Source organism: Misgurnus anguillicaudatus, chromosome 17 (assembly GCF_027580225.2).
Source record: "Misgurnus anguillicaudatus chromosome 17, ASM2758022v2, whole genome shotgun sequence".
NCBI lineage: Eukaryota > Metazoa > Chordata > Actinopteri > Cypriniformes > Cobitidae > Misgurnus > Misgurnus anguillicaudatus.
The window spans coordinates 5,124,455-5,152,377 of NC_073353.2; the positions used below are offsets into that span (position 1 = coordinate 5,124,455).

The 27,923-nt window shown below is 36.8% G+C and overlaps 2 protein-coding genes and 1 long non-coding RNA gene across 5 annotated transcripts in view; 2 read left to right on the plus strand and 1 right to left on the minus strand.

Annotated features, from left to right (window-relative positions):
• Nucleotides 1-1,367: 1,367 nt before the first annotated feature.
• Nucleotides 1,368-11,071, minus strand: nfe2l2a (nfe2 like bZIP transcription factor 2a). 2 transcript variants are annotated; one of them, XM_055215390.2, is made up of 5 exons: nt 10,877-11,071; nt 6,292-6,564; nt 4,086-4,178; nt 3,817-3,963; nt 1,368-3,256 (listed from the first exon to the last, which is right to left on the minus strand). In XM_055215390.2, the coding sequence occupies exons 1-5, from the start codon at nt 10,916-10,918 to the stop codon at nt 2,030-2,032; spliced, it is 1,782 nt and encodes a 593-aa protein (XP_055071365.2). In that variant the 5' UTR covers nt 10,919-11,071; the 3' UTR covers nt 1,368-2,029. The 2 variants fall into 2 exon arrangements, with proteins under 2 accessions (XP_055071365.2, XP_055071364.2); XM_055215389.2 differs by having other exon boundaries at nt 1,368-3,259.
• Nucleotides 11,072-12,761: 1,690 nt separating this feature from the next.
• LOC129452509 (uncharacterized) lies at nt 12,762-14,341 on the plus strand. Its single transcript, XR_008647154.2, has 3 exons — nt 12,762-13,176; nt 13,711-13,769; nt 13,932-14,341. It is a non-coding gene; the product is annotated as an uncharacterized lncRNA (long non-coding RNA).
• A 2,205-nt stretch (nt 14,342-16,546) lies between these two features.
• agps (alkylglycerone phosphate synthase) overlaps nt 16,547-27,923 on the plus strand; it is a 51,981-nt gene continuing 40,604 nt past the window's right edge. For both annotated transcript variants that reach the window (XM_073854869.1, XM_073854868.1), the window contains exons 1-3: nt 16,547-16,780; nt 21,145-21,234; nt 27,794-27,884. In XM_073854869.1, the coding sequence (XP_073710970.1) occupies nt 16,614-16,780; nt 21,145-21,234; nt 27,794-27,884 (348 nt within the window). In that variant the 5' untranslated portion in view covers nt 16,547-16,613. The remainder of the gene's footprint in view (nt 16,781-21,144; nt 21,235-27,793; nt 27,885-27,923) is intronic.

Below are 27,923 nucleotides of genomic sequence, written 5' to 3' on the forward strand. Positions count from 1 at the left end.
CATGTGGGCTGGCAGTGCAAACAAATGCTCGCTTCTCCTGATCTTTGTCCAACAGGCCTTTACATGGGCCACAGCCAAACGTTACATAACGCTACAAGATTGGGTCTGTTCGGGTGAATAAAAAATCTTGTTGTTAAAGCACCTTATAATTAACTTTAATCTTGCACATCAGCAAATAGATGGCGTGTAAAATAGAAAAGTGTGGTGAAGTGTTGGTGGCAAGCCAAGAAAAGAAATCTGTTTCACACAAACCAACAATTACAGATGAAGTAATGCAGCAAATTCTCCCACAGGAATATGACGTAACCCATATACAGCGGCCTCACAGAGTTAATGGGATACTTCAGATAGACTTTAAATAATTACATTCCATTGGATAAAAAATTAAACCATCATATTCTCCAATTTTGTAACATTTTTGTGTCAAGGTGACTTAATGGATGAAGTCTGTTCTCACTGTTTACAGGGTTCCCACGGGTCCTTGAAAGTTTGTGAATCTGGGGGAAATAATTCAAGGCCCTGGGAAGTTTTTGAAAATGTACATGCATAGATAGATACAGGTCATTGAAAGTTTTTGAATCTTTTTTATGCAAGACGTTTTTTGTTGAAAAAAAATCCTTATTATTCCCTGTGTAGTGTAGGATAATATCATAAAAATTTGAGACTTTTTAAGCACACGTTCGCTTTAAATGCTTATATCTTCTGTATGCGAATGTTGATTCATACCAAAATGCCTTTTTGCAAAGTTGTGTTTGACACACGAAAATGTCTCGGGTTACGTATGTAACTGTTGTTCCCTGAGAAGGGAACGAGACGCTGCGTCTCCCTTGCCATACTTCCTGCATCCCTGTAACGCCGTCTTTGGCAATACTTCAGATAGTGATATACTTCCTGGTTCCCACGTCACCCTGTCTTTGTTGTTAAGCCTCACCATTGATTGAATTTGATATACACATTTAGACGCACTTACCCCTGTAGGCGTCCCCAAAGTGTAACCGCAGTGACGTAGCGCGAGTTCCCTCGAAAGGGAACTGTAACAATGTTGCTTAAAAGGTAACACGATGTAACCTTGCTCTCACTTGAAATGTGTCCCCACATTTAGTCCTTGATTTTGAGGTTATTAAACCTGGAAAGTCCTTGAAAGGTCCTTGAATTTGAAGTTAACTAAGGTGTGGGAACTCTGTGTTTACAACTTCAAAATATCACTTTGTCTTCGTTTTTAACCGCACATATATTGTACTTATTTTTGTGAAATGTTAAAACATTTTATTGAACATTTTATGCTGCATTTCCTCTTTCATTTAATGTGTTGAACTGCTTTATCAACCCACAAACAGTACCATTTAAAACTACAATAGACACAAAACTGCTTTAAATATATTCATTTATTATAAAGCCATAAAATCAGTAGATAAAATCGCAATACAGATGTAAATTAACATTTAAAAACCGACTTAAGTGCAGACTTAAAATAATCACCAATTGTTAGCCTAGAGAGCATACTAAAATCTGATCTAATTTACTATACAGTACATCGGTCCTATCTCAATAGCAAATAAAGTATAAATGTATTTACAAACCATTCAGATAAATGAATCTTAGAGAAAATATAGTGTACAAAATTAAGAAAGTAGAATACGCAAAACGTATATAATATAATAGTTCTGCCATTTCAATAGTTGATCTATAAGCAAAATACGCTCCTATTTAGTTTTACTTGTGCATAAACGTACACTGTGTTGTAACCAGGCATGATGTCTCTCTCTACATTTAATGAGAAACCACTACACTTTGTGACAGTCGAAGACATATAATTAAAATTTCGTATGTGTAACAGAATTTTGGACCAATGAGATTTCATGGTGGGCGTGGCTACCCAGCACAATTCCATACATAGAAACCGATACTGACCAACTAAATGTCTTGCTGCTGGTTCGTGCCTGGTTAACACATGGTGTTCGCAAGAGAAAAGTGGTACCAAACAACAGAAGCAAGTATGGAACGAGAGAGAGAGAGCGAAGGAGCCAGGCTAGTTGTTCTTCACAAGAGGCTTTTTAAGGCGAGGAACGAGGAAAACGGTGCCATCGGCGGTGTGCTGAAGTGAATATTCATTGGGTGAGAAAGGCCTGCCCTGCTCGTCTCTTAGCATACCGAAGACTTCTTGGTACAGAGTATTTAACTGTTGCTTCATCTCTCTCAGACTGGTAGTACGTTCGCTTTTTTCCTTCGTCAGACGATCCTTCTCCTCCTTCAGCGAGTCCAGCTCGTACTCGAGGCCCACGATGTTTTCCATCTTCCTCTTGCGGCAGTTCTGCGCCGCGACCTTGTTCTTGCCGCGACGTCGGATGTCTCTGATGAGAGCGAGCTGAGCTTCGTTGAGCTGGTGTTTGGACGTCATTTCGTTGAAGTCGTCCACAGGCAGATTGATGATCATGTCCACGGTAAACGGGATCTGCAAGGCTTTCGCTCTCTGTTCGTCACGGGAGAGCCGGGCCTCGGAGCGTTTCTTCAGCTTGTCTTTGGTGAAAGGTGGTTTCGAGTGACCGTTGGCCTCCGCCGCGTCTATCTTTGCGTTTTTCACTTTCATCTCCTGTGAGTCGGTGGGTGAATTCTCAGAAAGAAGCACCTGGATTCCATCGCTGTGGTAAACCAGCGGGAATATCTCTGTATAATCTGACTCTGCGTTTCCCGGACTGCCGTCCATCTCTTCCGAGTCGGAGTCGCTAAAACCGAAGGATCCGTCTTCGTGCAGAGACTTCCCGGGAGAGCTTATATTAGGGCTCGCATCCAGCGACAACCCAGAATCTGAATCTGGGAATTCCGGAATGGTTTCTTGATTTTCCGAGCTAAAGTTTCCAGGAGAGAAGCTGTGAAGATCCATGGGGTTCACCGGAGGATCGCTGGAAATGTCAGCCAGCTGACTGACTACGTTTGCTTGGTCGGGCGACAGAATACCAGTGTTCACTTTAACCTCCATCTCGGGATAAAACAGTTCACAAAATTCCTCCGATCCAAACTTAGAGCCCACATCTGGAGCATTTAGATTCATCTGACTGAGGTTGGGTGAAACCATACCATTAAAGGATCCATCGTAAGTATTGATGTATTCGGGAGGACGCACATCTACTTGGCCGGAGGCGAGATGGTCGATCCCGGGCAGGTATCGGCTGTAGTTTGTGTCTTGTGCTTCTTCTGACGGGCTCGTGGTCATATATCCATCCACATTCAACGTCTCCTGCATCTGCATGCTGAGACACTGCTAAAAATAAACAACATATGAAAGCTATTAAAGAAAGGGAAAGCATACGAGACAAACAAGAACTGTAACGTGTGTTGAATGCATTGTGTTTTGTTGCGGAGGACCAGCTGGGGTGTAGAAAGTGGGAAAATGGTTGCAAAACAAATGAAGTGCACAGTCCCGAACCGCCAGTGAAACCACAGTACGTGAGCTCAGAGACGGGTCATTTGTTTGTAGCTCAGCAACAGGGCTGTTCACGCCCTTATAAATAACATAGCCTACCATTCAAAACTGATGTTTAGGGAGGGTCAGATTTCACGACAGGTGTGCATAAACTGTGTTTGCTAGGTTCACAATTCACCAAATGTGAGAAAACGTCTTTGTCAAGGGAATAAAAGAGCATGTGACTTTAGTTTGTCCTGCTATACGATTTAAATCCCGGCGTAAGAATTTGACTATGATACATTTAAATGATGCGTGTGATTCAATTCAAGTTTATTCAATTCGCCCAGGTGTGACAAAGTTCATTTTGAAACTTCTCTTTGTCTATGTAGTGTTGGGTTGTGTATGCGATATACCTGTAGCTCCGGAAGAGCGAGTAGCTCCATCCAGGCCTGATCTAGAGAATCCGGCAGCAAAGGATTCTGGGTAAAGGCAGTCATATTTGGGGGCATCGTAGAGTCTGTGGATGAGGGAATGGAGGGATCCAGGCAGGTTGAAGCCGACTACACGGACACAAGAAAAAAGTGACCATTAAAGTGCAGTAAGATACATATACATACAGTAGGTGTTATGTTGCGTGAGGTGTAGCATGGGCAATATACAGTACAGTATATCCATCAATTACCTCTGTCGGCTCATTAAGAGGAAATGTCTCAGCCAGGAGCTGCATGCACTCATCGAATGACATGGCGTCTCCCTCCACAGTGAATGCTTCATTCTGCACGTACACAGTCAGATCCATTTATATTATAGCACAGCAACTACTCTCAGCAGAGGACATGTTTGACCCTGGACCACAAAACCAGTCATAAGGGTCAATTTTTGATTGGTTTGATGGTTTGTTAGGATAGACAATATTTGTCTGAGATAAATATTTGGAAAAACTGGAATCGGAGTTTAAAGTTGTCCAAATGAAGTCAACACTTATTACTAATGATAAATAAAATTTGTATATATTTACGGTAGGAAATTTCCAAGATATCTTCATGTACCTTGATCTTTGCTTAATATCCTAATGATTTTTTGCATAAAAAAATGATAATATTGTTGCTATTTCTACAAATATACCAATGCGACGTATGACTGGTTTTGTGGTCTAGGGTCACTTATGTGTAAATGTTGCTTTCTTTGTAAACTTAAAGGCGCTCTAAGCGAATCTGTGTGAAGTCCCTTCCTGTTGATGTTCGAAGTGTTGTCAAGCAAAACTCCTCCCCTTCCCTTCCGTGCTTTCTGAATGAGTCATGAATGCGCCCAAATCCTTCTTGCCGTTTATTGGCTGGAACACTTTATGTTTTGTGGTGGTAGGTTTAACCACTCTGTTTTTGTTACAGTGTGCGAAGCCTGGGCTGTCTGCAGAGACCGTGTTTTTTTTACATTGTGTTCAGAGGACAGGCAGCTAGCAGATAGTGAGGAGATGTTTACTGTATGAAACAAAAAAATGTTTTATGGCCTAAAATGCGTGAATTCGCTTAGAGCACCTTTAAGAAGAGCATTATTGAATAGTTGTTTTCTGAATCCTCAGGAGTTTATTTCGGATGTGAACAGGATCTCTATAGGTACTGCAATGGTACCATTCAATCATTACAGTTCTGTACTCTTACCAAACAATTGTTTTTGGGGCCATTTCTTTAAAAAGTTTAACCCTCAAACGCTCCTCGTTTTCTGTTTACACTTCTGGCCCTTGGGGTCTATATGACCCCAAAATTGAAAGCATAATTGTAAGAAAAATATACATTTTCAATAATACAAATAATATATCATTTTTTTCTTTACTTCTCATCTATACAATAAAGCTGTGTTTTGAGAGATTTTAAGTACTTTTGTATCTGTTTACCACTAAATTCCTCAACTACACCATTGGCTTGCCTGAAAAATATCAAATGTTTATGAAAATTCACATAAACTATGATCTAAATTTGATTTAAATTGTTTTTAGATATTGATATAGGTGTTAGGTGTTGAATTCAGCCATCGGTTTTTAGAAAAAAACAAAATAATTACTGCTTAGGAATTAAATCCTTTCGACCAGCAGATGCCCTTAGAGACCCATTCATTTTACTGGATATGGACAACTGCTCAAATCACTACTTTAATGATACATTTTGTGAATTTATGTTTATATAAACATTAGAAAGTGTGTCTTTCGCATTGCATTTGTGCACAAGTACCTGGCCTTCATTTCTGTGTCAAGAATTTCAGATTTATGCTGGATTTATAGATTATTTTTTTTTTGACATAGAAAAAACTACATTTTTCATTCACTTTCAATTGGGACATATTGACCCCAAGGGACAAATTAATTAAAAAAAATTGCACATGCCTTTAGAACAACCGAATCAAACCCAGTTTTTTTGTATGTAAAGATAGATTATTTAGGAAAAGTCACAAAGTTTTATATTTCTATACCTTTTTTTAACTAATGAAATGTCTGTTTGAGGGTTAAGAGACACATCAGAGATCAACTTGACACTTCAGTGTAACTCCAAAGTTGCAGGGCTTTAAACATTTCTCATTAAATCGACAAAGTCTCCAAAACGCAAACTGATCTACTCTCCTAAGAGAATAAGCCCAAATAGAGTTTCAGGGTCCAGCCTGAATTCAGTCATATTGCTTGTTTTTGTGTGCCTTGTTTTCTATTTTGTTGAACGGCATTCACGCATAAACCTCATCACCTGACTTCAGCAATCATTCCATAGCAACAGTTTCCGAGCAACTATGCACCTGCGCCCTGAATATGAAGGGAGGGTGGGGCTTGTTGAGTACCTGTGGGCAGGTGTGTGATATACATGAAGACCTCTAAGTCAGGTCAAGTCTGATTTATATGCTCATACCTGTGCGATCTGGACGTCTGTCGTGTCAGCTTGCGCCAACGCTCTGCCGGCCGGAGATATCCGCGGCACAAACTCCCCCGTCTCCTCGTCCAGCTGGAGTTGGGCGAGCAGAGCTTTCTCCTGCTCTCGCAATCGCTGCTGCTGCTTCTCCTCCTCTTGTTCCCGCTGTCGACGCAACTCCACCTCCTTCTGTCTGTAGCTGAAATCAAACACTTCCCTCCTCGCTCCGAGATCCACGTCCTGCCTCCACAGGATATCTATCAGCTCCATGTCCTAGAGAGAAAGACGAGAGATGAGATGCACCGCATTCAGGCACCTTCTGGCCACACCCGAGCGTCTCTGAGGGATCTGCCGAGTTTGATTAAAAGCCAGGCCCACCCCGGCACAGCTCAGATAAGCGCAAACACAATGTGATCGTCAATGTAACAACAAGACTGTATGAATAATAGATGCTGCTTCTCCTTTTTCATCTATGGGAACTACGACATCATTCGCCCACACCCACGCTGTATTAGTGTTAGTGGTATATTTAAAGTCGCTTCACCTCGAAAGCACAGCCTCTGGAAAAAATGATTGCTGTGAACGTCACTTTCTGACCTTCAGAAAATAAATGCTGCAAATAAATGGCTGGTAAACATTTGTGGATTGAGCATTGAGAGTTTGGGAGTGTCTTTGCCATGTGATGCTCTTTACTCCTCCTCCTAAAACTTTTAAGCATGCTTTCATAATTACTACGTATGCGGCTTTGATAACATCAAATGTTTTGGCAAATTACTAATTTGTAAACACGTACTTGGGATAGAAAAGACACCTTTAATGTCATTGCACAACTGTAAAATTAAACTTTACACACATTACCAAACAAACTTGCAGACTAGTTTAACACAAACAGTATATTCATGTTAGTTTAATCTCCAAATTGTACGGATTTTAAAGTTTATGGATGGTGTGAGTTAACCGAACTTTCAAAAAAAAAAAACACCACTTTCTGCTATATGTATACTCTACATCACAACATATACTGCATACGGGAATGTTATATTGTGTTGTAAAACACACAGCATGTTTTCACCACATTAAGGAGTCTGGAGGAGGATACAGTGAATCTTGACTGACCAATCAGCAGCCGAGAATGAAACGCCACCCGTCCTGTTGTAACTGCGCATATGTCTCACATCAGGGACTTTGTCAAATACAAGTACGAAGAACAAAATAAAACTCATTTCTGTCTTTGTTACTATAATTCTTTAACATGATTTGGGTTGAAATGCAGACAGCAGTAATATTTACACACTTTGTCGTCCAATCCTATGCTTTTCCTTTTATTTCCTGTCAAATTGTATTTTAGTGGTAAAGGTGTTTACTAAACAACTAACTGATGCCTAACACAGCATTAGAAAGTTTTAAAACAATACTGAAACATCAATGCCGTTTGAGTTGAATTGCAAAAATACAAAAAAATGAGTTTGGGGTAATAAACCTGTAATACTTTAACTTAAAAGCTGTTTGCAAAAGTTGTTTTTGTTTAGCATGCAGTAGATTATAAGGATATTTAACGCTGTGAAAAAAAAACGCAGCATCAAGTTAAAACAACTTGGTTTTGCAAGTCAATCTAATGTAAAGTTTTTACTTAAAAAAAGTGAAATTGTTTAACTTAATTTGTTCATTTAAATTAACATAAAATATGCTTATTTGACAAAAATGCTGCATTTTATTACAATGTAGTTCTGCATTTAAAATCCACTTGACTCAAAAATATTATAACCTGATCTCTTGTGTATTTGTGGAGGAAATGCTCGGCATGATTTTACAAAAAGCATGTGACTTGACATCTGTAAAAATCAGCTATATAGTTTCAGATCACAAGATTTAAGGGACTACACAGAGAAGAAGTGTGTAACCCAGAACAGAGGAACTTCACAGTTATGAATCTCACAGCAACACGAACTTTATACTTTTATTTAGAGGTCTGGGCCTGTATGACAAAACTTTAAATGAAATCCAAGCTGAGATAATAATCACGCTTACTTTAATACAGTCTCTGGTTCTTAAAACGTAAAACGTACGCATTTTCAATCTACCGAATTCCTAATAGTATTATTTGTTTTTTTTTTAAGTGAAATGTCCCACAATGAAATACACGGAGCCCTTTAGTTTAAACAGAAAACGTTGATAAATTCAGAGAAATAATACATAATTTACAAAATTAAACAAATGAGGGATTTTATAAACAAGGCCTGCATGAGTGGAACAGATACTGGCGTCAGAGCGGCCTTCAGGCGGACCCGGCTCCTAAACACACACATACGCACAGTTACACACAAACACACACACACATCCTCTCCAGATAACAGACAGAGGCGGAGCGACAGACATGATGAAACATCTACACAACTGCTAAATGAGTTCTTCTCACGAAACGGATCGTCTGGACCATCTCCTCCTAACCGACAAACATAAACTCTAATCCTCCTGACTGTGAGGATTGAATGGAAAGTTTGTTTAGTTTGGATGTTGGCTCTGAATAAAACAGTAATACCCTAATCATAGATCTTTTGAGTATCTAAAAAAAAACTCTTCTGCATTTATTTTGGGTAAGAGTAGAGTAACAACGAAACATTTGATGATAATTTTCCCCTTCTCGGTTCTTCTTCCCACTTGTGTTCGTCATGAAAATAAGACGTGTTAGATTAAGTTTTACGCCACTGTTGGCGAGTGCCATCTCATTTTGTGTTTTAAAGAAGAAAGAAAATAAAATGTGTCGGTGTTGGAACAACTCTATACACTTGAAAAGGCTTCAGACTCGGATCTCTGGTATTTGTGATAAGTTTTCTGATGTGTTTTTGATTTATACACTCAAACCTTATCTGATAATGTAGGTTACATCACTGATTTGGGATTATATATTAAACGTTTGTTGTATATGAGGCTAAAGGTAAAGCATAAGCAGAGTATTGCATACCTGTGAGGTTTGCTTTTAATTTAATGTCTATAGATCGAGAAGTAAAAAGAATATCCAAGACACACCTGACTACATAATTAATGTCCGAAGTGTTGTAATCATTATCCAGGTTGGTGGAAATGAGAAACCACTGTGTTTATTAAAACCGCAAAGTTTCCTGATAAAGAAGAGATTAATTTCAAACCGGTCCTACTTCCTGTTCTTTCAAGTCTGGGGGAATGTGGAATATACCATTGAAGAAACAGAAGAACTCCTTGTTCTGTTTTCTGCCTGGCAGGTGATATGATACCACACGTAGTTAATGTTAAAACCGGTTCATCAAATCCACTTTCCATGTTTCCAAAATAGATTGATATTAAATGTACAAAAATTAGGATAATTAGTAACGTGGTCCCAGTCCTATGAGGAGGGGCACTCGATGCATCTTTACACTGATGATGGATGTGAAAGTCCATGCATGGATTCTTATGCCATGGGAAAAAACGCTTTATTTTACATGCCAGCAAATACAAATGTAACAAGAATTTTGATGCTGATCTCAAAAATTAAAATCTTAGTTCCTTTTAAAATTATATTCTCCTCAGACTTGCACTTTATCACACGTTTACACACAACATTTGTGGTAACACTGATACCTTAAAACAACTTTTATTAAATTATAAAATAGTTAAACGATGATTTTGTTAGAACATTAAAATTATTTAAAGGTCTTTAACCTTTGATTAATCTGTTGTTAAACATTCATGCACTATACTGTAAATATGTTATGCATTATGCAATGACTTTTAATGATTGTGTTATCAAAATGTTTTGGCAACACCAAAGGTATTTATATTTAGCTAGGCATGAAGAATTGCCTGAACTGTGATGAAACTAATCTCTTAAAGCTGGTGATCACTTCTTTACGTAAGGACAGAAGGCTAAAATAAACAGCCACATTCCAGATTGGAGCCGCCTGCTATTGTGCAAAGCGCTGGCTGCGAGTGCGCATGCGCAGAGAGGGCAGAGTTACAGAAGCGTCTAGTGGAGGGTCGCACGCGACAACATCAAAGTACAACGAATATCTCAAGTTTAACCGTAGGCCTGCCTCTAATCGCTTTACGGGACATTCAAAACGGTTATTTTAATGTACATTCATTTAGATATTTTATATTTCTTTTATTTTGTTTAGAGCGGCCCAACTTCAATGACTGTGCAGAATTTGGGGTGAAAACACAAGATAAGGGACTTATACGGGCAATGCAGGAGACGCCTCCTGTAACACGACATACTCATGAAATACGATCACAAGCGTTTCAGTCAAAAAACAATAAATAAGTTAATAATTACATTTTTTTAGTACCTAATAATTATAATCTGAAAACTTTTAGATAAAGGATCACAGATACAGTAAACGCTTTCGGAGTCACGTGTAGTGGTGTGTACTTCTGATGACAGATTTAATAACAGGAGCTATAAACACGGATATAAGTTATGTCCCACAAAGCAGGATCAAAGGGCAAAATATACATTTAGTGTGTTTCTTGGTAAACCCCAAATTTTCGATTAGTAATTCCACTTGGGATAAAAGCGAAAACATTATTCACCATAACACGCAATATAAAAATAGAAAATATTATTTACCTGCTGGCTCGGGTGCATTTTTTGTAATTCAATTTCCATCATTTCTGAGAGATAATCTCCCCGTTTTGAAGCGTAACTCCTTATTTGGTTTCTTTGGTATGTCTTATCCCTTAGAGCGAAATAAAATGAAGCTCGTGATAGATGCGTTAGATCGTCGTTGCCATGGGATGTACTTTGAGGAAATGCAGTCGTGAGGAGTTATGAAAATTTACGGAAAGCCCCTGTCATAGTATGGCCCCGCCCATCATCTACGCTCACCAATAGGAAGCTTTGCAGAGCTGCGACGATAAACGCCCCCTTCTGACGCGCTTGAGGAAACTCTACTGAACTTCTACTGAGCGGAACTTTAAACCTTTAGCCTTTATAATCTCGCCACTTATTTAACTATGTAGAAACACTGACTGTAAACTTTATCTACGTAAACTTTATATGCATGTGATTTTTGACCTCTACTGTCAAACATTAATATAACCAAGTACTTTCTCGTGAAAATAACCTTAGGGGTTAAAATGCAATTTTTGCAGTTTTTATTTATTAATATGATGGAATTATTGGTCAGTTAAAAGTCAGCAGTTGTGATAAGAGGAACCAAGAATCTTTAGTTGGAATCAGTGAGCTCGGTCCTCACTAAGCAGATCCGAGCATCTGCTTGTGACCTAAAACAAACTGTTTTACGCATTGTTGTTACTATAACCCATTCTGGTTCTTTACAGTGGACCTTCATGTGAAAATGCCAATACGAGCACATTTAAATACGTATTTACCTAACTTACACAACCCTGGAGAATCTGAGTTTGTATCGGTCAGCTAGCGCCCCCTGCTGTTCTGTCTTACACTCTCAGAAATAAAGGTACAAAACTGTACCTTTTCTGTCACTGGGGCTGTACCCTTTCAAAAAGTACAGCTTTGCACCTATGGATTTCATTTTAGTACCTCAAAAGTACATTCTGGGACCAAAGAGAGCTTATTAGTACTTCAAAAATACATATTAGTATCTCAAAGGTATTAGTACTAAATGTTTACATATCTGTACCTAATGGTCCCTACATTTACCTTTTTAAAGGGTGCTGCCCCACTGACAGCTAGGGTACATATTTTGACTTTTTTCTAACAATGTAGGTCCTTAAGGTACGGTAATCTACCCAAAATTGTATTCTGGGTTGTATTCCTGTAAAGCAGGGGTGGGGAGCCCTGGTCCTGGAGGGCCGCTGTCCTGCAGAGTTTGGTTCCGGCCCTAATTAATCACACCTGAAAAAAACAAATTAAAGTCTTCAGGATTACTTGGAAATGAAATTCGGGTGTGTTTGATTGGGGTTGGAACTGGGCACTGCGGGACAGTGGCCCTCCAGGACCCAGGGTTCCCCACTCCTGCTGTAAAGGTACCAAAAGGAAACTTAGGGTACAGCCCCAGTGACAGAAAAGGTACAGTTTTGTACCTTTATTTCTGACAGTGTATGCTGTATCAGTTTTACGTGCGCGTTTTTGCCAGTGTGATAATTTTTAACCATTTAAACATCCATTTAACTAGTCTAAACATTTTTGTTCAAAGAGTTCACAAGAGACAAAACATTAAACCAGAGTAACATATAAATGTCACTTGGGTTAAGCAAATAAATGCCATGTGGATGATGTGTCTGGTATTTATAGGGGCAGTTTTCCAGACAGGGCTAGCCTATCCTAGTCCCAGACTAAAATGTATTTTTGAGCTGCCTTAATTTCAAAAACACCTTGTACTGACATATTCTAATATATGTACCAGTTTTGTCTCAAGATGCACACCTGCATTGATTTGTAAGGTTTATTTGTAAAAAACTATTTAAATGTCCAAATATATCTAAGGCCTTGTCCTTGATCTATCTATCTATCTATCTATCTATCTATCTATCTATCTATCTATCTATCTATCTATCTATCTATCTATCTATCTATCTATCTATCTATCTATCTATCTATCTATCTATCTATCTATCTATCTATCTATCTTTTGTGCCATTAGTGATCTTTAATGAAACTCACTGTACCCGACTGCACTTAACCTTAAACAGAGTAAACTAGCACTACAGATAACCAACCACACCCCCCACCGCCTCAAATCATCAAACTGTAGCGTTCTCCCACCGGAGCGCGTGCGTGAGTGCGCGCGCACGATTGGCAGCTCCACGTCGACATTCTTCCAGCTGCTCCACGGACACGGACGCGGCGTGAAAGCGCGTCATCTGCTCAGTTCACGAGTGAAGTCGTCCGCACAGAGCTGTGCGTCTCCTGTCGTTGCGTTTTATCCCGTGCGTGAGATGCAGCAGGTATGTGCTTTTCATTTCTTTCCTCTGGAAGTGAGCATAAACACGCGGACTTTGCAACATTGTGAACCCCACTCACTGATTTGTTCATCCTCTGGTGCAGTAAAGTAACTTTGACTAAAACGAAAGTTTTAAAGTATCATGCTTTGCCTATGTGTGAGCAAAGTTGATGTAGACATATGTCACACTCGTTACTTATTTCATTGTTTGTTTTTAATTCACTCTTTTTCCAGATTCTGACTTTAAGTTATTTGTGAAAGAAAGTGTGTTGTGTTAAGAGTTTAATGTTGATGTGAACGATGATGACACTGCTCTGATGGTCTTGATAAAATTACGCGCTGCTCCAAATTTGGCCCCTTTTCGACACGTCAGCTGTTCTGCGTATCGGCTGCCCTAACTGTTCACTTTACAGCGGTGCAATAGTATAAAGACAAATAGAAGTTATTTCTTCATGTCACAGTTTACATTTTGTATTATAGTATTTTTGTATGCACTTAATTGTGTTTGCATTTACATGCATGTGTTTAATCTTTGTAGGCAAACACATATGTGTACTTTGGGGCTGGTGGCGCATGTGTAAGCAAGAATGACTCTGGGTATTTAACCATGTTATCCATCGTTAAATTCTTAAATTTATTATAAACCCAAATGAGTTCTGCCCTCCCTCCTACCTTCAAGTCCAGTTACAAAAATTATTGCATGCTATGACCAATTTTACCTTTAAATCACATAATTTATTCATTACTCACTTTTAATAGAAAGACATTTCTCCAAGGAGTACCTGTTGTGATGTGCCATCTGCTACAAGACATAAGCTGTGTTTCTCTCAGAGGGTCGTGAGGAAGAGTTTCACTGCGAAGAAGGAAAACTGGTGTGCAATGCTGTGGCTTTCCAAGTAAAGTTCTGTGATACACTCCGACTCTAATTGTTTGCAGTCAGTGCATTACAGAACTTTGTTTTGGGAGTTTAAAGCTCAGGCCTGGAGGAAACAATCATTCCATTTGGATGAAGCTGTAACAGCCCCTCGAAAAGCCCTCAACTGCATTAAACTTCACATATTGTGTCCCTCAAATGCATGCAGAAATAAATATTATCATTATCATTATAACAAATGTCTTGTGCTTTTTAACATCAACATTCTTCTTTGTGTGTGTGTGTGATAATAAAGATCTGATAAACATCCTTTAAGGATTTTTCTTTCAAAATGGGTTCTCTTTAGTCAATGCATATTTAGCAGGGCAGGGATAAACCACGATTGCTGAATGTCTTGAAATAACCATTGCACAGTAACACATGCTTTTCAATTAAATATTCTGTTCCTCAGTAAACACAAAAATGTGGCATTTTCCGTTGTTAAAGGATTTGATCACAACATGTAGTATTTACAAGCGTAGAAGAGGCGTGCAGAGCAAAGCACTTAAAATGGAGAGTGCAGAGGTTTGTGATGACGTCATCAGGCCCACAGGAGGCAGACTAGCATATGTCTGGGTTACTCTCACGGTCACATGACTCATAGCAGGGCACAGGTAACAAGTGAGTTAACATGCCTGCCGGGCCTGTTATATGTCATCAACTTTATGCTTTTGTATACACCCTCAATGATGAAAGAGGAAACTTTTTTATTGGCACTGACACCAATCTGAAAAAAATGTGTTTCATGTCTGTATGAAATACTAGCATGCATTATGTCAACTTTGCATTTTAAAGTGAAATATTTTGTTGCAAGTCTATGGAAGCACTTAAACTATTGTATTTCCAAAAGAACATCTGGAATTTGATTAGTTAATCACATAGACCAAAACTGCTCAGAAGCACAACAATTGAGTCCTTTATAGGTAATGTTATATTCAGAATAATTTACAAACGCATTAAGGGAGGGTTTCTACACAGTTTTTGGGGTGTGGTTGTAGGAAAAATCATAATTTAAGAGATTCAATTTTTCAAAATTATCCTTGGAATGAAAAAGATTTTTAAGAAAAGCTTAATGTCTCAGCTGAGTCTTTCTTTAAGTTATATTCAGTCCTTTGCTTTAAAAAAAAAAAAAGGTTCATTAATGGAATCTTCATATTGAAAGAAAGGTTTTTCGAACTTGAAAGGTAAGCAAAAATAAATTGTAAACTTTTTTGGAGACAAAAAATTGGTTCTTCTGTGGCATCACTGTGAAAATTACGACCTTCGTTTTGTGAGTGTTCAGCTAGTTACATTTACGTTTATCCATTTGGCAGCCACTTTAATCTAAAGTGACTTGCAATGCATGCAATTGAATGCATATACATTTTATCAGTATGTGTTCCCTATAGTTTCCCTTAGGAGTGCCTAAACATCTGGATAGCAAACTACAATAAATCTACAACAACACAATTCTGGTGCTATATAAACCACATTTATTAAAGATCAAGTGTTTCTGAAGAATTTGCAGGAATTTAGCATATACCTTAAGATCAAACTACTTTAAAATGCTTCTTTAAAGAAGCAAAAACATAAGAATTTTTGTTTGTTTAACCTTTTTTGGTCACATTTTTTCTTTAATAATAAGATTTAGTACGGTATAGATATCAATTGTGGATAAAAGAAAGTAAAACAAAAGAAAACCTTAACATTATAGCAAGGATAATAAGTGAATTTAGTTTCAAAAGTTAAATACTTTTATATACGGTATATACCCGAATATAAGACGACCCCACGTTTTCCAGACTTATGTTGTAGGAAAAATATGGTTTACAACAGAAAATTATTTTATTTGAAAATTCTAGTGATAATTTATTGGAAAAATATTTTAACACCATTCATTAAATATTTGGACTAATTTGTCAAAAAATAAAGTGCACTCTGTCAATGAATGAGTTCAGAAATGAATGAATGAATGAATGAATGAATGAATGAGAGACAAAAATTGAATAACCTTTCCACAAAAATGCAATAATTATGTTGGCCCATGTATGTATAATAAATGTGGTACTGTGAAGATAGATAGAAAATAACTATCTGTTTTTAATAAAACACATCTATCGTGTTGGCGCCCTCTACTGTTTCCACCTGCTTTCTCCCTTTCCCCCGTGATTTTGTCTATACCGCGAATATAAGACGACCCCCCATTTTTCAGCCTATTTTTAGGACAAAAACCTCGTCTTATATTCGGGTAACGTTAAATACGGTACCATATGTAATATTTTATATACTATTATATACTAAAGAAAATAATATTTTTTGCTGTTTGTTTTTATCTTACATATAAAAATCAATACAAACTTTTTTGACTTGGGATAAATATAGATTTTCCCGTACTATAATAAACTGTCAAATACGCGCAAGCGCGGAGTAGGCGGGGTTATGGGCGGAGTCCGGTGCGAGACGTAAGTTTGTTGTAATGACTACCTCACATCCTCCCGTGAGGCGCGCGCTGCCTCACGCTGACCTCTGACAGCAAACACGGAAGCAGCATGGCGTCCAACGGCAGCAGCAGCAGCGCACAGCACAGACTCCGCATCATAGTCGGACATTTGCAGAGACCAGCGGAGGATGAAATCGCAGGCATCGCTGCGCAGGAGTGCAAAGCCGAGACCCCCGAATCCAACCCGAGCCGCCCGCAACCGGTACCGAAGAGGAGGTATGTGTGCGCGCGCTGGCGGCTCGTGAACCTGTTGTATGATGTATCTGTCGACTCGTCTAACGAACTAACACACACGTGTATCATTCAGACAAATAAAGGTTGCGTGTAGGTGGGCTAAAGACGCGACAGCGGTTCTAACATTGAGTCATTCTGTGCACTGGGAATCATTTCAGGCGTCTGAACAAAGTCTCCATTCATTAGCAGAGTAGGGTGCGGTGGCGACATCTGCACACACATAATATTCATAAGTTACATCTCCTGTTGTGATTTTTTTCTTTTCTCGGAGCATTGCGCTGTCTTGCACCAGATAACTCGTATTGTAATCACATCAACACAAGTAAGGAAGAAGATCTTTATCACATATCCCTTCAGTAGTACGCACTGCCCTTAAAGCTACAGGTTACCCCCCAAAAAATCATAAACTGACATCAGTGTCATGTCATATAAAGCTCGAAATAAGATGTCAGCGAGGTTATAGATGAAAATAAGGTTACGTAACGTTAGTTCTGCAATGCAACTCTGAAAAGTTTCGGACTCTACAGTTATTTGTTTTGGTCAGAACTTTGAACGGAAAGGGCGTTGCTTATTTCTGGTTGCCTGAAGCGAAACAGTTTCCTGGGATGTCCATTACAGACAAACTGCTTATATTTAAGGTTTATCATGTTAGTTGGTTAATGTCAGGTGTGTCTGATATAATCCTCTGAAGCAGTGCTGGAGTTGTGCCCCTTCTTGTGCTTTGTTTTAGAAGTTATTTTTAACTGTGACAGCTGCTGTCATATGGCATAAGTTGCACAACAACCCTATATATATATATACGTGAAACAATGGCGTGTATTGTTATACATTTAAACATTAAAGTATTTTATCTATAAGGCATATTTTGTATGTTAAGTCAAGTGTGGTTGAATGCTGTGCTCTGATTGGATGAGAACTGAGGTGGCCTGACATACACTGAACTTCCTTCATTGTGTGCAGATGAAGCTCTGGCGCCATCTAGAGTTTAACATCATCTGGAGAAACTCACTGAGATTTATCTGAGAACAATATCACCGTATTATTAAAAATAATAACAATAATAATGTCCCATGGTGTTTTTAAGAGGCAATAGACTTTTTACAATAAAAAAATGTCTGCAACATTTGGGGTTTGCAAAGAAGTGGAAAGTTTCCGTTACATTTCCGGAAATGTTCCAAGGGAACTTTATTTGGGAAATTTTGGAAATATTCCAGATTGGAAACTTAATGGAAATTTATGGGAATTATTTGGAAATTTATAAAAACTATATCATTTACAAACATAAATAAACATTTTGTTTTTAGGTCATAAGCAGATATGCATGCAAGGTACAAATTTTAAAAATTGAAAAGTTTCCAGTTTGTTCCCATATATTTCCGTTAATTCCCATATATCCCTGTTAATTTCCATACATTCCAAGTTTTAAGCCTTGAAAATTCCTGGATTTACGTTTGACAGAAATGAAATGCTCTTGATAGAATCACTCTTCTGTGATGTTTAAACAGTTACACTGCTCCACTACTACTCATGTTCATTACAGTGGGTGTATGAACTCATTTGAATTCTTGTTGTGTGTACTACTAAATGTGTATGATCAGGTTTACACACTAGTCGTCAAAGTGCACTAGCTTATATGTACTGTTAAAAAAATCTTTGCTGGCTTTAATTTTTCTTTTTTTTTACTTATTTGTTTTTTGCCTTTAACTCAGAGTCATTTTAACTTACTATTATTTATATTGACAAGAGAGGAGTTGCTTTTTTATCCACATCTTACCAATGTTTTGTTTAAGGAGCCAACCTACGTTTTACAGTTTTCATTTGTTATATTTATATATTTTATATGTTTGTTATATATATATATATATATATATATATATATATATATATATATATATATATATATATATATATATATATATATATATATATATATATATATATATATATATATATATATATATATATATAGAATTTGAATTGCATTGTTTTAACCATTTGCCAAACTGTGTTGTCCTGTTTTTTAACATGATATCTTGTAAAATTTTAGATTCAAGAACCAGAAATTTACCAGTGTTGTAAGAATAACTTAAATAAAATAAGTTTATTGTCAATTCAAAATATATATTCTCAGAAACCATTTTTAATCTTACACAGTTTTGCTTTTAAAACTACTGATTTCTGATATTTTATTTGAAGTGTTTAGTTGAAAATCCAGTGGTCTTGTAGAAATATTCAGCAGGTTGTTAGTAGTGTGTGTTGTTGGACCGGTCTGGTGACACCATCTCACTTTGTTAGATCTTCAGTTAGGTATTTTGTTCCTGTCCGATTCCTGTGATCATGATCATGTGTTTTAGTTTCACAGCAGGTTAACACAGCTGTAGTAATACTCAGATAAACATGCACTGGCTTCAGCTGGATTTAGTCAGTGTATCACTTGATATGTGTAGCACAATAATGCAGTAACACCATAACATTAACCTTTTATGTTAACATTAAATAATGCATTAGCTAACATGAAATAACAATACTTTAACAATATTTATTATTTTTAGTTCATGTGAATTTTATCATTTGCTAATATATTTTCAAAAATGTATTAATATTAACAAATATTTTAAAAACTGTATTGCTAATTGTTATTATGTTAGCTAATGCATTTACTAATGTTAACAAATACAGCCTTTTTGTGAAAGCGTTACCAATAAAGCTATAAGATAGTACATTAGATACTATTTAATAGTGAACCTTAGTAAAGAGTTTCGTTTATTTGTTCAGTTTAAATTATTTTCAGATTAGCTTTTTTTCTTTGTAGAATATTAAGAAAGACATAATGAGAGAGCGATGTAGGATTAGAGCAGGTCACACTTTAGGCTGCTTAGTTTTTGGATAGGTTTGTTTTTTAACATAACATAGCGCAAAATAAATGTGTAAAAAATAGACATTTCAGCTGTGTGTGTGTTTTCTTCAGCACTCATACAGCAGTCGATATATATATATATATATAGCAGATACATTACCATTTTTCCACCTCACCAATAACTAATTCATATTGCTGGACCAATTCCAGTTTACTGTCCAAACTGCTTTGTTATTTAGACAGATTTACTCGACTTGAAACGTCACATTATTCATTATAGTACTATGTTAACGTATGCGTGTTACATTTTGGAAGAGCAGTTTCAGTGAAATAGTTAAATAAAAATTGATTGGCTAAATATATCCCAGAATCTACAGCAAGTCCAGTTTGTCAAAATAACTTTTCAGGTACAAAGAATAATGTTAAAAAAAGTAAATAAAGGAATGCAAAAAATTTGCCATTTCCGTCATAGCTGCCTGTATTTCTTACACCCACCCAAAAAAATGTGCGTGCGTGCGTGCGTGTGTGTGTGTGTGTGTGTGTGTGTGTGTGTGTGTGTGTGTGTAAAAGTGTGAATAAAGAATTATATATTTCAGTTGTATTCTGTTGAATTGATAATGTTGTTAGATTCTAGCTGAAAAACACTGTTGACTTTATTTGTCTCATTGTTCTGGTTTATTTATTTATCTGTCTCTACACTGCTTGTTATTTGTTCTTTATTTTATTAGTGTTTACTTTTCTTTAATAATTGTTTGAACACATAAAATAACACTTGGTTAATTCTAACCTAAGGAACTGGTTAAGCTAATATTAGTTTTCCTGTGGTGTTGGAACTAGGGATGCATATCAATTAATCGCGATTAATCTATAGCAGAATAAAAGTTTTTGTTTACATCATATATGTGTGTGAACTGTGTATAATAATTATGTATATATAAATATGCACACATGCATGTATAATTTTAAGAAAAAAATATATTTATATATTAAGTATTTATATTTATATATAATATAAATTATACATAAATATACAAATGTATATACACATGTAAACATTGCTTAAATATATACATGCATGTGTGTGCATTTAACTATACAAAGTTATTATACACAGTACACACACATATATGATGTAAACAAAAACTTTTATTCTGCTATAGATTAATCGCGATTAATTGATATGCATCCCTAGTTGGAACGGATATTGAGAATTGTGAAATTTTACGTGTGTTAAATACTAAAACTGTCACTAAAAGAGAAAAGACTTTACATGAACTATAGCGGCTTTCAGCTCTTTCAAACTATTTTACATTTTTTACTTGTATAGTTTAAACTTTGATTCTGATAGAAAGTTTTAGCTCATTAGCAGCTGTTATAATGTTACAAACATCAAAACTGTAATGTAGCATTTAATCATGTCTCTCTCTCTCTCTCTCCCCTCTCTCGCTCTATCTCTTTCTTGCTCTCTCTTTCTCTCTCATTCTCTCAGACAGGAGACTATGAAATGGAATGGCTGGGGTTACAGTGACTCTAGGTTCCTGTTTAATAAAAAAGGTCAAGCTGAGTTTACAGGGAAAAGGTGAGTACGATACGATTTCATTCTATGTTTACAAGAACACAAACTAGTGTTCACATGACAAACACGACAACCTGTCAAAAAGATCTGTGTTTATGTGGACAAAGTCCACTATATCACGTGCCAGGCCAGTAGATGGCGAGGTTACCTGGTAAAGAAACATGACACGTCTGTGCAGAACGCACATATGCATTCTTGTACGTAAGGGATAATGTATAGGCAGCAGTAGGTTGTTATTGCAGACATAAGCCCAGACAGTGTGATCAGGATCAAACGTGAAGCTGAGGGTCTTGTATCACACTGAAGGGGCTTATTTCGCTATACCAACCTGCTGCCTATACATAATCCCACTTATTACACTCTGTTTACATCATTAGTAAGGTAAATAACATTCACTAGGTATACAGACTACCGGCACATCCGGGAACTTGACTGTAAATTTCGTCACCGCCCCTTTTTGGGGGAAAATAAACCAGACTTCCCATTGACTTCCATTCAAAATAGCGGAACAAAGCAACGTTTTTACACAGCCAGCAGGCGTAAATAATTTATGAAATCACTCAGATTAAACATGTTGAGTGGTTGTCTGTCCACCCTGTCTGCCGTGGAGCGCGAGGGATATATTGACACATTTGATTTGGTCAATATAAAAGCATGTTCCTTTCATTCTCCCAGCGTCAAATTTGTGTAACTAGAAAATCACTAAGGTTAGTTGTATGGCTGGACGGAAAAGTGCACTCAGTACTCTAAATATAAAGACATAATATATAAATACGAAGTAACTTTCAAATACGAAGTAAAATCATTCACTTGCTTCCCTGTTGACTCGATGAGGTACAAGTAAATGTCCGGGTAAGACACCTCTGGCCAATAGGGAGGGTTGTTACACAAATTTGATGCTGTGAGAATGAAAGAGACATGTTTTTATATTGACCAAATTGGATGTGTTGATGTGTCTTTCGCGCTCTGTGGCGGGCAGGATGGACAGATGATTACTCGGCATGTTTAGTCTGAGTGATTTCATGGGTTGTTTACGCCTGCCGGCTGTGTACGAGCGTTGCTTTATTCCGCTATTTTGAATGGAAGTCAATGGAAGGTCTAGTTTATTTTCCTCCAAAAGTGGGCATGAACCTGTTCAGAGACATTCTATGACGTTGCACCGGTTGTGCGTATGTTTACATGCAACTAAATAATCTGTTCATATTGATGGCTCAATCGGATTGAAAACTCAATGTCATCTCTGGCCACATCAGCGTTACGGTTGCTTTCAAAGGGCCGGTTGTAGTTGTTACACTATATTATGAACATTACATAATTACCTCTGATTTCAATTACTACTGGGTTAATAAGTCAATTAATACCTAGCTTTAAAAGTAGAAGCCCAACATGACAGTGTACAACTATTCTACAGATTATTTAAAAAATAAATCCACATGTTGTATGTGAGTACACTCTCTCTCAGTTTTCTCTGTTATCCTTTATTGTGCAGGTAATAAAATGAGAGGCATAAAAAGAGGGGCATTTTCAGATACCAATAAAGAGTTTTACAACCTCCACCACATTATATATAGGCTATGCATTTATTAGACACAGATATCCATCACTCTTGCTGTCATCATTTCTTGCCCTCTTTGCAAAACGCTGTTTTATTTATCTGCCTTTGAGTGACTGATTGACAGATGTCTCATGAGTTCAGTGTTGTACACGGAAGTTTTAAACGTTCATTAAATTAATCGGTTCCAATATGTTATTATTTTGGGAATCAGATATGAGCGGAAATAGGCACGTTATAAGATAATCCCAGCTGGACATAGCAAAACATTTGTGTTAACAAGACAGAATTTTTTATAGTAAGATTTGGTCTCCCAATTTATACCATTTGTATATGTTTAGATGAGTACGCGCATAAATAAGCCAGAGAGAGAGATAGAGCAGAAACTCGTGTTTCACAATCCGAAGGCTGCAGTCGCAGGAGGTCGTTTATGCACGCTGCATACGTCATCAAGCCTGGGTCATTTCAGTTAACTGAGCATTACATTCGCAAGTCATAAGCATATTACAAAAATTTACGATTAACCAAGAATAATAGTCGCATTTGTAATTGTTAATTGTTAGATATAATTGTATAATTGTTAGAGTGCACGCGTGCGGGGTGGAGCTCTCTGCTCGTTCTCTCTCTTGCAAATCGTTATCACTCTTTAATTACATAAATTATCAAAATGTAAAAAATCAAATAACCTGCAAAAAAAAAACTTATAATAACAATACATTTTTTGTGAAGTCTCGCAGGCCACATAAAATGAGGGTACACTCTTTAGTTTGACACCCCTGGGCTACATAAAGCTATTAGATAGCGCCGTGCCTTTCGAAAAGTGTTTTCTTTGCCTACATCTACAAACTTCTTTAGATTAACTTTCTCCAAATGAACTTTGACTTTATACATTTATCCACAGATAAAGCGTGAACTTGATGAGAGATGCTGTGCACTGCGTTGCCAAGTCCTCTGCTTTTTGGCGGAGTTTTGAGCGAATTGATGTTTTTCTGTAAAGATTTAAGGATTTCATTGGCTAGTTATTCCGAGAGCGATATTGCTTTTATACAACAGTTCGACAGCACACGTTTGAAAAAAGAAAACTAGAAAACAACAATAGAGTTATTTTAAAAGTCTCTTTGTTTGTGAACTACTTTCTTCTGCCACGGATTTGAGAGGGGCCAGAATGACAGGTAACACTTTCCGCTGCTTTGAATCTGATAATAACTCAATGGACGGAATAGGCGTTTCTTTATATTACCGTTTCTTGGTCACAAAGTGTAGTTTTAAGATTAGTTAAGTCGAGAATATATGCGTATTATATTTAAATCTGCAGTCGATTAGTAAAGATAGCGCCTGTTTGAATGTTTGCTTAGTGAGATTCGGTACCTATGAGAACCAAAGCATGAGCGGACATCAGTGTTCACTCGCCTACATCTCTGGGCTACATCTCTGACAGGGATTCCCTGGCTCTCATGTTGGTCCTGTCTGTATTTGATGGTCAAAAATGAGATCAAATCAGCAGTATTTGGTGTCATGATGAAACTATTACTTATTTTCTTATTCATATTTAGTGTCTTTTGTGTTGTTATTGTTTTGGCGCGAGGTAAAAGTTAATAAAACTACTTATATAATGTTACTTTTGCTTTCTCATTTAATCTTAACGCGATACGAGCACTCGATTATTATTAGACTTTGTTCTCGTCAGTACTATATGAAAGTGTCAGAGAGATGTTTTTTGCATGCTGTTTATAAATATATCAGTGGTGATATCTCATAACATGTTTTAATAGTCACGTCACAATAAAATAAATGATTAATGTCCACATTTAACAGCTGTGGTGCTTACTTGCGGTTCAAAGTGTTAATCGTCCACACGATGTGACAAGACATTTCTCCACTTAAGTTTATTGTAACATCCAAGAGCGCTGATCTTTGACGGAATAATAACTTCCGATTGGGATTTACAGACTGATTTACGAGCTAGTGAACTAATGAGACACACGGAGAGTATTTAAAAACAGCGCGTCTGTGTGTGTGCGCATGCAGTTTTTCCAGTCAGAGATGAGCCTCTTTAAAGAACCTCCATTCACTAATACTAAAATGACCAGTAGGTGGCGGAATGATACAAACAATGAAGCGGTTACTGTTACGTTATCAGTACAATATCGCATGCCTATCGGATTCGAGAACCAGAAAGAACTGTTGTATAATGGCATTTAGACTCTGAAAAGTCTGTGGGATGCTTTTGGGATAGTTTTGAATGCCCATTGGGCTGGTTTTGATATGCGAATTTGGCAACCCTAGTTGTGCACTTGCACAGATCTTTGGTTCGGGTTATATTGAATGTACATATAAACAAACATTTTAATCAGATTGCAATGTTTGGGGTGCATGTAGACTGCAATTGGATTAAATTCATGGACAAAATGTTGTGCATGTAAACATAGCCACTGTTATCACAGATTTGCATTCACAGTTTCATCATTCACAGAGATTATCAAAAACTTGCACTTTAAAACAAATCTTCTCACCATTTGTCGTGTAAACAAAGAGTCAAACTGCATTAAAAATTCCCATTTATGGTTTAAATCGTGTGAACGGCCCCTGTCGTGTAGTTTCTGAGAAAGTGTGGATAACATGGGTAGTTACCAACATCTGGTGGAAATTTCATGTCATTAGCACCTTTAGAAATATTTTAACTGAGAAGCATGGTGAATTGTTTTAATGGTAAATACCACTGTATACTTACATATTTACATATTCAGCTGTCCTCCAGAGTCAGTCACTCCATCTCCTAAAGGCGCTGGGATTTCAAATCTGTGACATGTTTTACAGTGAAATTGGATATTTAACAAGAATAAAGAGAGTTAGGACTTTACTTTAGAATAATGTTCACAATCACATATGAATTTTGTACACAATAAGAAAGTAAAAATGCATAAATAGGGTCAGGTTTAAATAATTGGTGCTTTTTTCCTCAAGTTTCATTTTTGCAGAAGAATGAGCGAGAATATCACTATCATCTTATTGATTATTTCAGGGTATCTTGTAACAACGCTGTTTCACACAAAGATATTTGACACAGTGTGTTTCTTATATACAGCCTCAAGGACCTACAACACAAACACACACACAGTAATCTTGTACAGACTCAGTGGCGCTGTATAATCTTAACAGAGGCCTAGATGTTGTTGTTTCTCTGGCAAATATCTTTCTAGCCCAGGCGTGGTATTTAAACAGGCAATAGATAATTGTAATAAAAAGTCATTGACATCATCAGATGATTATATAAGAGTCATGCATTGAAAAAAAAAACAATACATGGAATTTACTTAATTTTTGTTTTGCAACTTTTGCATGAATATTTTTCAAATAAATTTCACATGGAAATTAAGTAAATGTACTTTAAAAAATGTGATATTAACTTAAAATAAAAATTTACTCACTCTCATGTTGTTACAAACTGTATAAATTACTGATAAATACAAAGAAAGATATTTTGATGAATGTTTGTAAACAAACTGATCATGAGCCCCATTCACTTCTATAGTAGGAAAAAATAATATTATGGAAGTGAATGGGGCTCATGAACGGTTTGGTTACATACTCCTCAAAATATCTTCCTTAGTGTTCATCAGAACAAAAAAATTATCCAGGTTTGTAATAACATGAGAATGAGTAAATGATTACAACATTTTCATTATTGGGTGAACTATACCTTTAAAAAAAATTGGTGACAATATCATACATAATAATTTTAAGTACTTTTAAAGGCTTACTTCATTAATGGAATCTTACTGATTTGATCATGTAAAATTTCCTCTTTTCTTTACATATTTTTTTATTTTTATAGCACATAATGATGAGCAAGTAAGAAAAGACATGGTCTCAGTACTGGCATTAGCACAGTTATTGATCATTGAGTGAATTAATACACATTATAATTATCATTGTGTCTCCTACAGTCAAAACACAAGCACCTCTGAACAATGATAATTACAAAACTTAAAGAATAGAAACTCTTATAAATCTAAAAGATAAATAAACACTAACAAGTCCTTCCTTTTAGTTAAAAACACATAAAATAATGCTTAATTTCAAATTTTACTCTTCAAATGCTGTCCCATGCAAAGCATGCCGGGAAGTCTATGTCTACCAAAATCATTAATGTAGTTTCAACACAAAATTATTAAGTTAATGTCCTTCTTACAAATTTAAAACATGATAAAATTAAGTTGAATTGACTGAATAATGTGTTAATTTAGAATTTCTCAAATGAATCACATTTTTATGTTATTTTTAACTCAAATTTTAGTTAAAAAATAAGAATTAATTTTTTTAAACAAGTGATCATCAATGAGTATTTCTCGCCTGTTAACAGTCATGCATAGGAAAACTAAACCTCTTGTGGCTTTGCCCACAGATACCTGACATGTTTCATGTGGTCGGGATGTTGAGCTCTTCTGTGGTTAAGGTCGGTTGTGTTGTGTGATGTACTAGTGTCATCTAGTGGCCGATATCTGCACTGCCGTGTCTAAAACTACACAGATTGTTTGACAGAATGAGGACAGACGGAAACTGTGTCCCAGTTTACAAACTTAAAAATATAAACTTTGCTACGGGGAAAATCTTTACTTTGGAGTATTTGGTAACGACCACACATCTACTAAATGACTCCTTGATACCACCGATCCATTCGCTCTGAACATATTTACTCAGTAAATTTAAAGTCGAAGAGTAATATTTCTCAATACACAAACATAATGACAAAAAATATGCCACTCCCCACATCTGCTATTGGTCAAAAAACAAACAGTCCCACCCAAAACTACTCAAGATGCTCGAATGAACAGATCGTTTGAAAGCTCTTGGGAATTCGGATTAAAGATGCATTGATTATAGTTGCCTCTGTGAACATCAAACTGGACTAAGAGGAAGTTTTTTAAGATTTTAGACATTAAGGAGAGCGACGGGTGACAGTGTTGTTGGTTTTGGCTCGTGTTGATCTCTGCACTTGGTTTGTTTCAGATATCGGGTGAGTGGCCTGATCATGCCGAGTTTAAAGGACTGGTTTGAGGGAACGTTTGGAGCGAGTTTACAGCATAAATCTCTTGCAACAGTAAGTATAACTCTACAGGACTGTTGTTTCACATGTGCT